This window comes from Tympanuchus pallidicinctus, unplaced genomic scaffold (genome assembly GCF_026119805.1).
Source record: "Tympanuchus pallidicinctus isolate F22 unplaced genomic scaffold, pur_lepc_1.0 scaffold3, whole genome shotgun sequence".
Taxonomy (NCBI): domain Eukaryota; kingdom Metazoa; phylum Chordata; class Aves; order Galliformes; family Phasianidae; genus Tympanuchus; species Tympanuchus pallidicinctus.
In genome coordinates, this window is record NW_026294747.1 from 93,987,595 (window position 1) to 94,005,372 (window position 17,778).

The 17,778-nt window shown below is 36.9% G+C and overlaps 1 protein-coding gene across 2 annotated transcripts; it reads left to right on the plus strand.

Moving 5' to 3' along the window:
• Nucleotides 1–1,020: 1,020 nt before the first annotated feature.
• RAB5A (RAB5A, member RAS oncogene family) lies at nucleotides 1,021–17,724 on the plus strand. 2 transcript variants are annotated; one of them, XM_052692275.1, is made up of 6 exons: nucleotides 1,021–1,218; nucleotides 7,377–7,629; nucleotides 10,527–10,678; nucleotides 11,524–11,646; nucleotides 13,487–13,580; nucleotides 16,543–17,724. In XM_052692275.1, exons 2-6 carry the CDS (start codon nucleotides 7,467–7,469, stop codon nucleotides 16,656–16,658), a joined length of 648 nt encoding a protein of 215 aa, XP_052548235.1. In that variant the 5' UTR covers nucleotides 1,021–1,218; nucleotides 7,377–7,466; the 3' UTR covers nucleotides 16,659–17,724. The 2 variants fall into 2 exon arrangements, with proteins under 2 accessions (XP_052548235.1, XP_052548236.1); XM_052692276.1 differs by having other exon boundaries at nucleotides 7,381–7,629.
• Nucleotides 17,725–17,778: the final 54 nt, after the last annotated feature.

Below are 17,778 nucleotides of genomic sequence, written 5' to 3' on the forward strand. Positions count from 1 at the left end.
CTACAAAACCTTGATGCATCTGCCAAATTGAATAAATATTTACTGTCGCCCTTTTGTTTCCTGCACAGCTCACTTCTTAGTCCCACACGTAGGACCAAGTGATTGATCCACACTACTGTCACTTACGAGTTTCAGCACATCTTCACCTCTTCCTCTATGACACAAGTTTTCAAGCCTTTACAGCCATTCTTACCAGTCTTCCCTGAAGTTTCCTCTAACCTTTCAACATTCTACCTTAGTCTCCTCAGAGCAGTAGTCATGACCTAGGACTGATGGGTGTCCATGGAGTGTTTGGACAAAGCTCTCAGACACAGAGTTTGAATTTTGGGTGGTGCTGTGTGGAGGCAGGAGTTTGACTTGATGATGCACGTGTATCTCTCCCAATTCAGGACATTTTGCAATTCTATACACATCAAAAAGGTATGCAGGATTGTGAGGACTTCAAACAACCAGTAGCACAAAACATCAAAAATTGATGCCCAACAGCCTCTTGAAGAAGACGTATCCCACAGTGTCTGCCTGTATTACTAGCAATCAAGACTTGTTCTGCCTTTGCATCCTGCCATCTTCAGTTTCAGCACTCTCACAATACTAAGCACATCTCTAATTTAAAATATATGCAGCTAATATAAAATATATATTGCCAATATTAAAAGATACACTGATAATTGAAAATATACGTGTCTCCTAGAGGAGAGGCATAGAAGATGCCTGCTCATTGCAAAAACCTGTCACCTGAGGAGGGACGGCAGGCATCAGCACCCAACCACCCTCAGCGCTTTCAGAAAGGAGGGGGAGAAAATGGAGGAGGAAAAAAAAAAAAAGAAAAAAAAGAAAAGAAAAAAAAAAAAAAGGAGCGAGGGGTCACGTGACTCGCAGGCGAACCGGAAGCGTGCGCCGCGTGCGGGCCGTGACGTGGCGGCAGTACCGGAAGTACGTGTGCGTGTGTGTTTTGGTCGGGGAACAGGAGGCGGCGGAAGTCGGCGGCGGCGGCCTCTGGGTGAGGCCCGGCTGCGCCCCCGCCCCTCGCCCCCACCCCGCGCTTGCCGTGGAGCCGCCTCCCCGCCGCCCCCTCCTCCCGCGGCCCTGCTCCTACTAGGCCTCCAGCCCTTCTGGCCGGCGGGTGGACAAACGGAAAAACAGACGCTACGCCGCCGCCGCCGCCTCTTGACTCTCCATCCACCCCCTTCCACTGCGCGGCCTTCGCGGTCTGGCCAGGTGAGGAGGCGGCGGGGCTGGTGGGGCGGGGGCCGCATCGGGGTGGTGAAGCTCCGACGGCGCCCGGTGTGCGGTTGGGCTGCTCGGACTTCTTCCCCTTTCGCCGGGCGCTGCGGGCAGACTGGGAGGCAGGGCGGGCTGCCAAGGTGGGCAGCCCGGTGGAGGGGAAGAGAGGCTGAGCTCTTCTTCCCGGCTCAAAATGGCGCCCCCGATTTTCCCACTTCCCCTTATTCCTGAGCCTGGGAGGGAGCTGCGGGGGAGGGGAGGCGGCAGGGCTGGTGGGGCCGGGCCCGAAGCCGTAGCGGGGAGGGGGATCCTCCACTGCGATTCAACGCCGCTTGGTCCAGCTGTGAGGGAAGGGTTGTGCCCTTCGAGTTGTGCGTGCAAGGGTTGAGGGCGGTGGACCCCTTGCTTTCCCTTTCGTTTGCGACTGGAGAAAGGCCAATGAAGAAGGTGGGAAGTAAAATACTTAGACAACGCGTCGCCATCCAGAGAATGCTGGCAGGCCTAGTGGACGGTGTGTGCACTGTCTGAGTCTCGGTTGGAGCTAGGGGTGAAGCTTGGAGCACTGTAGAAACATTTACCCTCCTATTTTAGAGCATAGCTGAACTGTAAAAATCAAAACATCAAACATCAAAATGTTTCAAGAAACTGGCCCTAGAAAGGCTATTATTCTCCCAGGATTTTCTGTGATTCTTTTCAACCTTATGCCACTTCCACGACATAGGAGTGGAAAAAGACTTAACAGCTAACTGAGCTAAAATTAATGAGCTCCATTTACACTATATTCAGACTCAATATGGCATCTTTTTTTTTTTCTTCCCAGTTTGGTAGTTGTGGACAGACTAGGTGTCTTGCCTAGATGATATTATGTAATAAGAAACATCAGTAAAAAGTAGAAGTTAGCTGAAGTGAGGTGCTTAGGGACAATGATAGTACAGTCATCGTTACTTACATTTGCTGTATGATGGGCCAGTTTGTCTCAAAGCAATTGATACTATATGTCTTTTATATGATATATTTAATAGTTTATTAATAACTGTTCCATTTAATTGGAAATCTGTGAAGTTTTTTTTGTGGTGACTGTTGATTCACATCTTTAATTTACAGCTTCGTAATGCTTCAATACAAACTGGAACAAATGTTTAGTTATGTGTGTCACTGTCATGAACACTGCTGAAAGATGGCACAGTAATTTTACCAATTCTGGGAGAGAGAAACAGAAAACTTTGTTAGCAAGAGTCCTTAATAAGTAGATTTCTTTCGATACTGCTTTTTAAAACAGACAAGGTAGTCCAGAATAACCAAATTAAACAATGGTTGCAAGCTTGATGCTGTATGATCTCTATTTGTGAAACATCAGAAAATGTATTAGAAATTAGTACCATATTATGTATAAGAAATATCATTTGCTCTGAAATGGGAAAGTATTTCAAGTGATAGAATGTTCCATGTTTGAATTAATCATTGACTTTTCTTGAGGTCTTTGATTATGTACTTAATCACATTCATTGTAGGAGCAGTGTTAGCTGTCTTAATCCTTTTAGTAGTCTGGCTTTTGTCACAAGAGTTATTTTGATACTTCTGTTTGACTTTCTTGTTTAAAATAGACACTGATCTGAATGCTTAAACGACTGAATTAAGTTCCATTAAGTTGTGAGTTTGTAGGTCTTGGCAGGAACTGGTAGAATTCTGGTTATGAACTCAAACATGAGAAATTTTACATGATTTTCCATGAAACTATTCGTGACCCTTTAACTCTCACAAACCTCATTAACAAGGACTACCTAGAAGAATGTAAATTTGACTTCTGAAGGAGTGAGAATACCCAGCTTCTGGTAAATTACCTGGTAGGATTAACAGAAGCACTTTCTTGGTAATGGCAGGGCTAGGAAATGATGCATTTAGTGGATCTTTCCTGGAGACTTTAAGTGAAGCTAAGAAGAGAAGAAAAAAAAAAAAAGATACAGCTGCTAAGCTCTTGAAGTAAGCATTCAGAATTGCCTTGAAATTTATTTGTCAGAAAAGAATTAAAATTGTAGTTTGTGTTTGTGAGATAGTGAAAGTAACTTTGCTGTCTTCTGTGTGGTGCTTTTTTTGTTTCCCAAAGCTAGTGTTTTACAGATGACTTTAAGAGCTGGAGAACAGGTGTGGCCTGAGTTCTGGAACATATGTGGGTTCTGTAGCATTGAAATCTACCTTTACATTCTTGTGAGCCAGTATGTTTAGCACAAATCTGAAAAGAAAGGCCAAGAATGTGCTGTAATGGCTGTCACAGTTGTACTACTTCAGATTAAGATGATCTGTTGATTCCTCTTCTGTCATGTTTGTATGATGTCCTTTTGTGAGCTTACTGGACAGTTTCATTGTAATCTGAAACTTGTAAAAGATGATGCATACATGCTTACAGAAAATGATTGTGACTTTATATATAACAAAATCAGCTGGATATGCTCTATCAGGCTTCCAGTTTTTTTTTTTATTATTCTTTATTAAAAACTGCATAGTACAACTGTGGTAGGTTTCATTAAGTTAATAGGCATACTGTTGCAGCTATTGAGGGAAGGCTGTTTGCAAGATGTTTACAGGCAGGGCTTGTTGGCCTTGCAAGTAGTGTGATCTCTGTCATCTTGACAGCTAGTTAATTTTGCACAATACCTGAGTGTATAGAATGCTTTCTTCTGAAGAAGGGAGGGGTGTGTAAATTGCAAAATTTTCTGATTGGGCATTTATAAAAGACTGATACTTGTTTTGACAACTTAATTCAACTTTGAGTCCCAAACGAATTTTGTAGAGATTAGTAATATTTTGTAAGTGAATTAACTATATGGTAATGTCAATAACTAAAGGTTGTAAATAACCAGTTTAAACAAGTAGATTTGTATAGGATAAATCAGTCTTTTCTGTTTTTTCTTTCATGCCACCCTTTGTATGTTTTTAAGGCAGCAAGCAAAAAGATGATCATAGAGACTAAATGTGTTGATTTTTTGCACATTGCACATCATCTGGAAGTCACTTCTTTCAAAGAGTAATTCACTTGGTTTCACTTGGATTTAACCCTCATATCTTCATGCTCCAGAGTCTAGAAGAGCATGGGGTGAATTAAGATTAAAGGTTTTAAAATTATTTCAGGGTTACCTAGGCACACTAAAATGCTAGAGTGAAAACAGATGTTTTATTTTAAAGCAGAAAGAAGTTATCTTCATTTTTCCAAAGGAAGAGATAAACAAATGGCTAACATTCTAAGCTATCTGTATTTTGGCAACACCGTGCTGCTTTTTCTTGTATTATAATTAGGTAGAGATTTACTCTTTGTTGCTGATCCAGTTTTATCCATGTTCTTCCCCAACTTCTCAAGCATATTTCAGCAATACACGTGGAAATAAGTCTTGCCTGAGAACTAACACATCAGCTGTATGTCACTTGTTATTTATTTTTTAATGCCATAAGGATGAAAAGCCTGGTGTTCTTAAACCAGGTAGATCCATTCCTGTATTCTAAAGTATTCAATCAAAACAAATTTAATGAGAGGATTTTGATATGTAATTATAGGGACTAATAATGATGGTGGAATATGTGGGTTTTTTTTTTTTTTTTTTTTTTGCTTCATAAAACTTTCTTTCGTTATTGCGTATTTTCTTCCAAATGCTTAAAAGAACTTACATCTGAAGTATTTTACTCCTGTTGTGCAACTGAAATAAAAATCATTGATTTTTAAGGGTAGTCATAACGGTCTAGCAGGTCACAACCTTGGGGCAGACAGATGAATAAAAGATTGGAATATTTTAACTGGAAGGGACTAAATTATTTTGAGAAGCGTGAGTAAACTAGCAGTGTTGAGCAAATAGGAGTTATCAGTAAGGTGTTGGAAAATATACATTATTTGGAGGATTTATATTAAAATTGTATTTACAGTGAGAAAATAACAGCTTATTCAAAATGTTATGTTCATTAAGAGTAATACTTTGATTTCCTTATCATGTAATACTAGTGAAAAATAGGTTTAAGGGAGTGTTTCAGTGGTGGATTGGGTTCGGCTAGAGCTGTGGAGCTCTCTACAGAATGCTCCTCAGAACTTGTGCTGAGTTTACAAAAGGGGAATTAGGAAGAGGAATGAAGGCTTAGTGTGTGAGGTAGGTGTATAGTAAGTTGGAATGCTCAGATGCCTCAGAGAATGTCTTAGCTCTGCTTAATGTTTCAGAATGGGAAGGCAGCTAATGACTAAGACTACTGTTTTGATTGGTAAGGTGATAAATTTACCATAAGGAAGATAGAGTAACAACTTCTTGAAGATGGTAGCTTTGCTTGCATTTTGCAAAATTAGTATTAAAGCCATTCTCTACGTTGGGATGCTACGCTCCAATCTAACTTGCTTTTTATTTGAGACAAGAGAGAAGCTATATCCTCAACAAACGCATAGAATTCAAGTGGGTAAACAACTGTTAAAACAAAGTTGAAAGCTAAGAGATTTTTTTTGAATAAATTACTTTTAAATATAGAAGGGTATGTTTTTCTAGCTGAGATTTGAGTACAGCCAGCTAGGAATACTTCCTCCAGGTTCACTTGGAATTTTGTTTTGGAAGAGGGAAGAAAGAAAATATAGAAAATACTTCTCCAGTTTTTGGTACATCAGTGCCTACCTGTGGAATATTTAATCTTTGCAGTTAAATACATGCATAAAAACACAAGTCTTTGACTCAAGTGAGGACAACAGGGACTCAATGCTTCTTCATCCACATGAATAAATACTGTGGTGTTTTGTTTTTGAACAAGTTTGCAACAAGAGGAGATAAATTGAAGGAATACGCTGTTAGCATATGTTCTTAGCAAAGATCTCTTAAATCCTAGCAGATCAATATTTATGTATTTGTTCTGGAAATTTTATTTATTTCTATTGGATAGATCTCTGGTGGCTTGCACAAAGCATTCAGGAATTCTTAACAGTCAGGACTGCCATTTTTCCCATATTTGCCCTGCTTAGCATTTTCACTTCTAAAACTACAGTTGTTAACTACAAAAGATATTAAAGGTTTGTGCATCGAGATCTGTACTTTCTAATATGAGAAAATTGTGTTGGATGTGTGTGATAAAAGTGAAACAGTGTATTTGCAAAGAACTCAATGTATTGATTGGGTTTTTCCTGGTTCTTTTTTTCCTTTGTTTTGCATTGTTTACTGTTGCTAACTTTTGAATGTTGCTTAATATCAGGAAAAAAAATCTTGGTTATTTCTTGCATGTTACTGGTAAAATATCAAATAAGTCCAAACCTGTTGTGTTGTTATACTTTGATATGTTATGAAGTAAGAGACTGTATCCTAGGGTGCACGAATGAGGAATGGTCAGCAGGGTGAGGGAGGTGATTGTCTCCCTCTGCTCTGCCCTTTTGAGGCCCCACCTGCAGTACTGAGTCCAGCCCTGGGACTTCAGCACAATGATGCAGAGGTGTTGGAACAGCACCTCAGGAGGGCTGTGAAGATGATCAGAGGGCTGGAGCAGCTTTCTTACCAAGAAAGGTTGAGGGAGCTGGAAAAGAGAAGGCTCCAGGTGGACCTTGTTACAGCCTTCCTATACTTGAGGGGAGCTTATAAATAGGAGGGAAATTGACTTTTTATACAGTCTGATTGTGATAGGGCAAGGGGAAATGGTTATAAGCTAAAAGAACGAAGATTTAGTTAGATATTTGGCAGAAATTCTTTACTCAGAGGGTGGTGAGGCACTGGAACAGCTTGTCCAAAGAAGCTGTGTGTGCACCATCTCTGGAGGTGTTCGGGCCCAGATTGGATGGGGCTTTAGGGAACCTGACCTGGTGGGAGATATAATTGCCTACAGCAGAGTGTGGAGCTAGGGAGCTAAGGTCCCTTCTCCCTTCCATCTCAAGCCACTTTACAGTTAAGAGTCTGAAGTCTTGCAAGAAAAAGCATAATTGGGCTTTAATGTCATAATTGAAAGTTCTAATGGTTAGATTTGATACTGAAGAAGATAAGTGTTTTGTTAGACATAGATTTTTGTCTAGCTGACTTTTTACCTGTGAGGGTGATAGTACTGGGCACTGTTTGCTGTAAATATTAGAACACTTATATGTACTCTGTGCTGCAATTGTGAATTAGGTTTTGCTTATTTGGCTTGTAAAACTAATGCCCCGCATTGTTTTTTCATAGCCAGGTTGTTGACAGCAGAAGCCACTGAATTCTGAATCCTGGAACTTACTTTCAAGAACTTGAAACAAAGGACTTCTTTCTAATTTGGGCATGGCTAATCGTGGAGCAACAAGACCCAATGGGCCAAATGCTGGAAATAAAATTTGCCAATTCAAATTAGTACTTCTAGGAGAGTCTGCAGTTGGTAAATCAAGTTTGGTGCTTCGTTTTGTAAAAGGGCAGTTTCATGAGTTTCAAGAAAGTACAATTGGAGGTGAGAAAACTATTCTTTTTATTTCACAATTTTATTCTTTCCATTTTCTTTCTGTGAATATTAAGGGAATTCCAGAATGGGTCGCTGACAGCAAGGATCAAATCTGAACCAAGGTCTAACTTATTATGAAAAGAACTGTAGTTGGCACAAAGATGTACCACTCTTCAGTGTCAAGCAGATGAAGTGAACATGGGCTTGAACTGCATGGTTCTGGGAAGTGGACGTTATGTTCAGTTTTGTTTGATTGCGTGGGTATGTGGCTGTTTGAGTTGTGTATGTGCTACAGCTTTATGCTGTGGGCATAAGGCATAGAATAACCATTCAAGTATTTTGGTGTTTTTGAGACAAAGAATTACATCTCTCAAAAAGATTGTAGTGTAATTTATGCAGCCTGTTTTTGCTTTTGAACTGAGAGAACTCGTATGTTTGCATAAATGATTGTTGACATGTAAAAAATCTACAAAGCTTACAAAAATAAAGCCAACCTAAATTTCAAACATCACCTTTTTTTACACTGTTTCTGGGTATTAGGTATATCTGTCAGCATATACAGAGAACTTTTTTCTCCTTTGACAGTTTTACTTATTTCTGACTTGGTATCTTCTGTAATGGATTTAGGATAGGTGTTAGTATGAAAGGTTTGTGTTTCACCTCATACGCTTTTATAGAAGATATATTGAGAAGTTGACAGAAGAAGGTCTGGGTATGGGGAATAATAAAACTAATATTTTTCACTGATTAATTTTTTCCACTTTCACTGATTATTTTTTTTAAATTCATTTTAAGTCCTTTTTGTGTTCCCTTTTTTTGTTTTTGGGTAGGATTAGGAAAAACCTATACTGTTCCACTATATAAAAGCTATAGAAAGTTAGAAGAGACTTGACTCCAAGCTCATGTGTATGCTCAGTGTAATATCTGTATTAGTTTACTCTTCTGTTTGAAATAGAAAACAAGAAAGTGCCATACTATACAATTGAGAGAGATTAAATTCAGCAGTGTTGGGACTCAGAAAATTTTCTGTAGAGAAAGCTGTCCAACTGTAGTCTGCATTTGCTTTAGACATAATTATCTTTGTATTCAGAAGGGCCTTTTAACAAAGAGAGGCTTATGTGCATTGTGAGCTTGAATAAGAACTTTGAAAGAATGCAGTGAAAAGCAGACGTTGGATGGTGCTGTATTTGATAACTGGACTTTGCTACTTCAGACTAATGCAATAGTGCTTGTTAGCTACTTAAGGCAAAGTATGGCTATAAAGGATAGTAGGCTTTCAGATAATGAACATAGTTAATTATCAATTAAGTACGGTCTTGCAATCTAGAAGAAAGTTGACTTGTTTGCAGAAATTAACTGACATTCTTTTGTAGTCATTGAATGGTTCCTTTCAACAAAAACAAGCAGGTGACAAAGAATAAAACACTTGTTTTAATATACTTCTCTGTACATCCCTTCATTTATGGAGAGTAGGTACATTCTTCTCTTGAAGACAATAGTATCTTGAACTTCAAATTCCACTTGTTTAACATCTTGTCTCTGCCTTGGGGAAATGTAACATTCTGATGATTGAGGAGGAAACCTTTAGTATAACACAGAATGGGTTGGTTGTGGTTTGTTTTTATCTTCATTCTGGTTTCGGGCTGCTTTAGTAGCTGGTAAGGGAAGCCCATTTTACCAGTGCTTGGATATTTGAGCGTTCAGAGACCTAGTGATTTAACACTGGAACATCAAAGCCTTTTTCTTCTCCAGCCTGCTTGCTCATCCCTGGTGGATGCTCATACCTCTGATGCAGGAGCATCTGGCTGCTTAGTAGTCAACTTCTCTACATTAGTTGTGGTGTCGTATATATATATACATACACATATAAAGCGAGGTTGACTGACTTTTACTGTAATAAGCTGAGTTGAAGGTTACAGAAAGAGCAGTTCAGGAGTGATTCATAGGGTAACAGTGTCTGTATGTGGGACAGGATAACATCCAAGGTGTGCAAGAGTTACTGGTCAGTGCTGCTAAAGGCAGATTGAAACAGATTTAAACTGACCACTGCCTGTGAAAATGTGTGTTGATGAGAGGCCCAGTTTCTTTCTCTACCAAGTAGGGGCTTTCCTTTAGCTTGTTGTTGAGATTTTTAGCATAATTTTGATATATGGTTTCTATAGAAACAACTCTGTGTTTCTAGTATGTAACCTTAATCTGAATGGAAAGTATTTTCTAGGAGTAACTGTTTGAAGACTTGCTATTAACTACTTACTGATTTTGTGATTAGTAGTTAACTTAAAGTAATAACAGATGTAGGTTTTAGATATGCAGGTAAACATGTTAAGCTGTAGTGGCAGAAGATAAAAGTTTCCCTGAAACTGCAGGCTGTAGAAATCATGCTTTGAAGTAATTTTTGAGATGACTTGAAAAGGGAAAAATATACCTATGTGACTGCTTTATGAGCAAGAAAATCTCAGAACTTATTTGAACTTCTATAACCTTTAACCAAGGTGGGATTGTCAAGAGCTGGAAATCTAGGCTTTAATATTCAGTTCAAATAATGTGGCTGTAGTTCAGAATTGCACGTGTCAGAGCTGTTGGAGTGTAGCATGAAGAAATGCTGTTTGTTGCATCAAGATGAGAGGTATCTAGGAGGTGAGAGAAAAATTTTGTGGTTGCTGAGATGAACTGTTAGAAAAGAGTAATGGGAATTCTTCCTGATTTTTGCTTCAAATGTCTTTAATGTGAGGAGAGGTTGGTTGTTTAATTCTTCTGTGTCGATCAATTACAGTGTGTTGGCTTCAGACCTGCTATATTTTAGTAATAGGCTGGAGTTGTCAAGGAAATCATGCTTGATTCATCTTTTGTGAACATAATTTTATAGGAGCAGACTTCTGGTTTCAGCACCTCTGTCTCTTTTGTAGCTGCTTTTCTAACCCAAACTGTGTGTCTTGACGATACAACGGTAAAATTTGAGATTTGGGATACAGCTGGGCAAGAGCGGTATCACAGTTTAGCACCTATGTACTACAGAGGAGCGCAAGCAGCTATAGTTGTATACGACATTACAAATGAGGTAAGTACAATTGAAGTGGGAGTTCTTAGTGGTCTTGTATCTGCTGTTTTTATATATAACTGTCTTGTGTGTGCCTGTATCAGTTCATCACTTAATGTTGGGCTATGTGTTATTAATTTGTGCCTGGAATCTTTTTTTATCAACAGATCCCTTATTGTGTTTTTTTTTTTAAAATTAAAAAGTAATAATAATAAAAAAAAAAACTACAGAAAGCAAATGCCTTTGCAGGTTTTTGTCAAGCCCACTTTATGTCAGTTCATCTGAATTGAAATGATGCTTACCACACTACCGGTGACAAATTATTTTTGTTGGTGAAAGATGTTGCGTTATTGTTGCAAAATAGGAGATAGGGATTAAAGGCAGCATAATCTACTGAAGCCATAACATAACATTAACTGATTTCTTTTGGTTTGAGCTTGCATCAGATAACTTTGTATGCTTTTAGTAAAAACAAGATTTTAAAGAACAAAGCTTTCAAAAAACCCAACAGCCCTCTACTGTAATGGTGGTCAATAATTAGAAATGTTGAGAATCCTTGAGTTAATTAATAAACTTTATTTTTCTAGAGGATAAAATAAATTTCTAATTTTCTCTCAACTGCTTCTTTATCTTAGTCTAAATAAATCTTCGTATCTTTATTTTTTCAGCACTGTCATAACTCAGAACATCTAAAAATTAGGGTAGGAATGCATCATTTAAAAAACTCTGAATGTGTCTTAGGACAGAGGTAGCATCCTTGCTTTAATTGACATTTTGCTTGAAATATAGATAACAGAGATTGGGATAGTAGGTGAGTGGAAAAGGATGGTAAAACTCAACTTGCATCATTTTGCAATCATTAACAGGAGTCCTTTGCCAGAGCGAAAAACTGGGTCAAAGAACTTCAGCGTCAAGCAAGTCCTAACATAGTAATAGCTTTAGCAGGAAACAAAGCTGATCTAGCTAACAAAAGAGCTGTGGATTTCCAGGTATGTGCATACCTTCTGTTTATAGAAATAGCTTTTTTTCTTTTCTTTTCTTTTCTTTTTTTTTTTTTTTGAGTAAAAGGCCTACTGAGGAGCTTGTATGCATAGATGAGGTGGTTGTCATAGAGGTCATACTGTTAAATATAAACCTCAAGAGAGATCAATTCTAGATGCTGCTGAAAAATATTTTTGTACAAATGATATATGGCAATAGACTAATTTATTTGTGTATTTTTTTAGGCTAATTGAATTTCTGTTCTATGATATGATCTCTTCCTGTCTTCCACTCAAAATTATCTATAATTACAGTGTTAGTGGAAGCAATAGAATGATCTGTGCACAGTTTGTCTCTAAGCTCTCTGACTTATCCACAAGGGAATTTTGAGAATCTTGTGATAAAGGTGATTGATAGACTTGACTTGCCTAGGGTATGCTGTTGAAGCAGTGTTCAGCTTTTAATCGTTTATTTAATTTAATTAATTTAATTCATGGCATTGTTTTTATTTGTACTGATACACACGTGCTCTTCTGTTACGTTTATGTTCTTGAAAACGTTGATTAAACTTAGTTATCAGAAAATGACTTCCAAAGCAAATAAAATTTGATGTAAATGTTCTCATTCATTCAGGACTGATTGATCTTAAGTGATTCAAATACATATTTATTTATTGGTCATTAATTCTGTTACTGTTTTCATCTGTGTCATTGTGCAAGATACTGCTGCATGTGATAATGAACCCTTGCATAACTTCAGAAATCAGTCTGCAAAGATTAGTAATTTTATATATTTTTCAACCTAAACTCAACATTCTCAGAAATTTTATTCTTTCATGTAAATTGCAACATAAAAACTACCACTGAAAAATCTGGTATTCTGTGGAAAAATTGCAGTATGTGACAAATGCTGTGTATCTTTATAGATAAAAAGCTTAATCAAATTTAATTATCAAAGGAGAATACCTGTACTGTTGTGGAGTTTTTTTGTTAGTTTTGTTTCTTATAGTTATGTTAACATTTTTCATTGTCATCTCCACAAGTTTAGTAGTCCTTTGCAAAAACATTTCAGATTTTTAAATATTGGTAAATGTGTTATTTCTGATACTGTGTCTAAGCATACTGTTTAAATGAATATTGAACTAGACTATCATACTACAGTTTTTCTTGCTTTTTTTTTTGTTTTTTTTTTCATCATAGGTACTATAGTTTGGCTTTATGCAGATTTCCCATTGAATTCAAAGGCAGTTACATAATTTGAAGACACCAGGGATTCATAGCTGAACTAACAGGAAGTGGCAAAAATAGGGGACAGAAATATTTCATGTGTGTATTTCAGATGGAAATTCAGACTGGCAAAGGAGATCATATGACAAGACATTAGATTCTCCTTATTAGTTTTATTATCCTTACCGAAATACTCTATTCTAAAACTTCTAGTCAGTCTGCTTTATGGGTGAAAGATTGAAGGTAATTCTTTACAGAGGTGATAATGGGCTTTTTGGCATTTGAAGGCACTTCCTGTTACTTATTTATTCATGCTATTACAGCTGGAGTCTTGTAGTAGGATTGTCCTTCTAATATTTACTATTTAGTTTTGTATTAGGTTTGATCTGGAATATTACTTTTTTTAAGACAAATAAGGATTTCAAGATTGCATTTCTTTTAACCACTTGGTGGAGTTACAGTTTTCCCACAGGTAATGAGTAGCACTCTCTCATGAGTGTTTCAGCAAACCTTTTTTCAAAATGGAATAGAAATTCTTCCTTAGTAGCAGCAAGAGTATGAGGTGTAATAAAGTGAGGCTTTAACTTTTTTAAGGATGGACTAATGCAGTATTTTCTTTCAGGAAGCACAAGCTTATGCAGATGACAACAGTTTATTGTTCATGGAAACATCTGCCAAAACATCTATGAACGTAAACGAAATATTTATGGCAATTGGTGAGTTGATGGCAGGGGGTGAGGGAAGGGGGAAGGGAATTTAGTATAATTGTTTTCTTGAGAATTGGTAAGTTGATGGGGGGGGAAAAAGAGAATTTAATATAATTGTTTTCTCTAGATGCATATAACTGGAAGCATCTGAACTCAAGCTCTTTCAGACTTTCACGTAAATTATTTTTCTTTCTGTGGCACTGATGTTTCCTCAGGCCCTTCACCTACTTTATGATGTTGAGATAAACTGAATTGAAGCATATTTGCGCAGGTTTTCTGTCAGGCACTTAGAGCTTGGATTAATTTGTAGTAGCTGAACAAGCTTAGATTAATTTGAATTCTGTCACCAAGTTTCATGCAACTGTCTTTCTGTTGTGATCAGTGGTACTGCTTCAAGTTGAAGCAAAATTAAGCTGTAGTTGCTGTTACATATTTAAGAAAAAAAACAACACAACCTTTCCCATGGTGTAGCTAATTGTTTCAATTTTACATGATTTTAACAAATCTAAAATATATTTTATGGTTATCACATTAGTATGAGAATGTAAGTAAAAATGTATAAATAAGTACTTTAATGTTATGCTTTTTGCAGCAGATCTCATACTGCCTTGGGAAGGTGCAAAAGCTATAATAATGTACTTACAAGACAATCATAATTGAAGCTGGAAACATATCAAAATAGGAGATGACAGTGACTTGCTTTAAAGAAGTCAAGAGTATTTGTTTTAGTCTAATCAGAGTATTTGCTAAATACTGTTTTATTTTAAAGTTATTTGAATTTCAAATGCAGCAATGTAAAATGCAAAGGATGTGCCAAGAATGAGCATATGTGTTGAAATTCAAAGTTGGAGTACAAGTGAAGGGTACTTTCTGTGGGAAAAGTGAATTTACTAATATATTTTTAGCTCTAACATTCCTTAGGAATTTCTATGAAGGTGATAACTCATAATAGAAAGTTGAAAGTACTAACAATCTTGTGAATTCCCTTGATAGATAGAACATATTTTATTATTTAAAAAAAAAAAAAAAAAAAAAAAGAGGAGGAAGAGGACTTTTTTAGGTGGGTTTACTTGCCCTATTTAATAACCTTAATTGGAGTCACTCTATTACTAGGAGGAAACAGTGAAGTTTAGTGTCAAATAACTGTATTAATCTGTTTTTCATGTTGCACTATGATGACATCTCTTGCTTTCAAAATAAATTGTTTTTAAAGAGCCCTTTTTTCTTTGCAAGCCAGTAAAGTGGAAGGTAACCTAATGCAGTTTGAACTTCCAGCAAATGCAAATAAAATTATGGCTATGGCAACATTTTGCAGCAAGTACTCTCTTTATATTAACTATAAATATTTGGGGGGAGAGGTGGGTGGTGTACAGAATTCTAAGTAGAAGATATATTTTTGTCATAAATGCTGGAGGTAGCACGGCATTTGATGATACAGAAATGGTCAATTATAGTCCTCTTTGCAGAACTACAGCTCAGCTTCAAAAATAATTCTTTCTAACATCGCAGTGCAAACTGCATCTTTGAAAGAAATGTGAAAAAATGAATCTTCAAATTCTGTTGGGATTTTGATAATTTATTATATAAACAGTAATTCTTACTTGTCTCTAACGAAGTACACGCAATAAATCTGACAAAAAGTACATACTTAGTACCTGAGTACTTGGTCTGCAAGGTTCCTAGTCCATGTGAGTATTCTTTGGGTGAAATAGGTGAAATTTAGACTTAGCATTGCATCAAAACAAGGTCTGTGCAGCACTGAGCTTAGAATAGCCTTTTGCACAACATGGGTTCGTTTCTAAGGACCATATATATGTAAATGTGGTCTTCCAAAAATGTGAGAAAAGTCAAAACTGAGAACACAGGAAAGAATGGTTGTAAGCTACAACTGCTTGTGAATTAACTGCTTTAGAGCTTGTTCAAGGCTTCCTGTTATTAAAAAATAAAAAAAATAAAAATAAAAAGTGCTCATTTCCAGTATCTGTGATCTCAAGCAACAGTGCTGGGAAGATGTTTGGTTTTTGGTTGTTTTTTTTTTTTTTTTGCTGATGTTGTGTATCTTTGTACTGTCTTTGCAGCTTAGTGTCATGTGAACTCTTGAGTTCTGTTAACTGAGTTAATCTTTTGGATGTGCTAGTTTTGTTATTGCTGCCTGTTCCTGTAGTTGAATTTCATTCCTTTTTTGGAAAGTTGTTCTTGAAAACGTTGGCCAGCTTATAATTCTGGAATCAAAGTACGCAGCCAGAAAGTAGAACAGGAATGGTGGATGGGTCCTGATAAAGTGAACAAGACAGCCTCATGGAAGTCCTCTGAAGTAGAACTTACCTTTCTCTCTGTCAGAAAATTACTCCAAGGAGTTGCTACAAAGAAGGGTAGTGCTTGTCACCTGCATTTTTCCATGTCTGATTGAGAATTATCTTCGAGCTACAAGGGTGACAAAAGTTAGCACAGTAAATTGATGTATAAGAACTGGACATATGTATCTTTGAGGGAGAGGAGGGGTTTGATCTTGTGCTGAGGGCCATTTCTTAAGTTATATGCAATGTTTACTCTGGGTAGTTATCTGGGCAGTAGACTGACCCATTTCTGTCTGTTGCGTTCTTTCATTGTTGCTGTATACTTTCGACATTATTAATATTACCTTCAACGTTCTTATCTTAGATTTTTCTGTGTAGATGAATTCCTGCAAGAGCTGTCACTTTGTGACAGCACAGCATGCCTAGGCAGATACTTTTCGCTGCTCAAGATACTAATGCATTTTGCTCTTAAATCTTAGCTATGATAGTTAATCATTAAGAAGTTAAGTGTCTTAACTTCTATTACCAACACACTGAATTGAATCAGAATTTATAATGATGATATTGATATGTTTATAGAGTGTAAACTTAATGAAGTGCTGCCTGTTTGTGTACTCAGATGATCTAATCTCACTACAACATTTAACCTCTTATTTTTTTTGTCGATTTTATAGCAAAAAAATTGCCAAAGAATGAACCACAGAATACAGGAGCTAACTCTGCCAGAGGAAGAGGAGTAGACCTTACTGAACCCACACAACCACCCAAGAGTCAATGTTGCAGTAACTAAAACATCAATTGCTTTAAACTGTTCTGAATATTCTTCTGCTTCCTAACTGTTAATAACCATGGAATTGGAGTGCTTAACCTGGCCCAGTACAGCTTCCAAACAGCGAAGAGACTTACAATAATAGTCAAGTTTATGATACAGGATTTCCTTTTGACCTAAAATTTTAACATGCATGTATCCACCGCTGTCTGTAATGTTTCAGCATAGAGGAGTGATGGAAGCGGAGTAAACTTCCTTCAGTTAAAAGGTTTTAAAAATCGCTTTCCATTAGGGATATAGAAGACCTACTTTCCATGGACCTAATTGGCCAGTTCTCTTGCTTCAATACTGATTACTGTTACGATGAATAGAATTCGAACTTCTCATAATTCTCAATTATGCTTTAAAAGAGTTTTAGAAACAGGGTCTAAAAATTAAACTCATTCACAGTATTGACGCAACCAGTTGTTTCTGCAGGTATCTACTGTTTAGTTATACATTCCATAGTTTAATAATTTAATCCCAAATACTACTTGCATTAACAATTTAAAGAACCCTGTGCTTGCAGGAAAGTGGATTTTTAGTTGGTACACTGTATGTAAATTATATCAACCCAATTAGTTGTCTAAAGAGAATAGGATAAATCAAGTTTAACTTCATTTCTAATCTGTTCAGAAGGTACAAACCAGTACATTCTTTACAATATAGGATATTTTTTCTTTACAAACTGTAAGAGCTCTTCAAGTAAAACCACAACAAACTTGGTGTCTGTGACTTTTTTTCTTGGTTTTGGTCATTGCTGGCCGTTACTGTTTGTTTTTCTCCTGAGGAAAAAAAAATAGCGCACTAACTATTATGGACACTCAACTTGATTTTAAATTTGGATATTAATGTACTGTAAATAGGTACTCTGCATTGTAGTCTACATTTGTTTAATACTTTCTGTAATATTTAAGAGTTGCTTGAAGGTATACAGAATGTACAGTTACTTAAAGCTAACTTTTTTCCTCTCTAATCAAAGGGGGTTCTAAGTTCTTCCTTTATGGCTAGGACAGTAATAAATAACGCTCCTGTATCTGTAACATAAGTACTGCTGTCTGTCAATAATGAACTTTGCAACTTTGTTTTCCAAAGTACATTT

Bases quoted from the DNA above. Each gene is read 5' to 3' on its own strand.
- RAB5A (XM_052692275.1), top strand. From the start codon at position 7,467: ATGGCTAATCGTGGAGCAACAAGACCCAATGGGCCAAATGCTGGAAAT. The intron at 7,630-10,526 runs GTGAGAAAACTA...TCTCTTTTGTAG, and splicing joins TCAAGAAAGTACAATTGGAG to CTGCTTTTCTAACCCAAACT. The intron at 10,679-11,523 runs GTAAGTACAATT...AATCATTAACAG, and splicing joins TATACGACATTACAAATGAG to GAGTCCTTTGCCAGAGCGAA.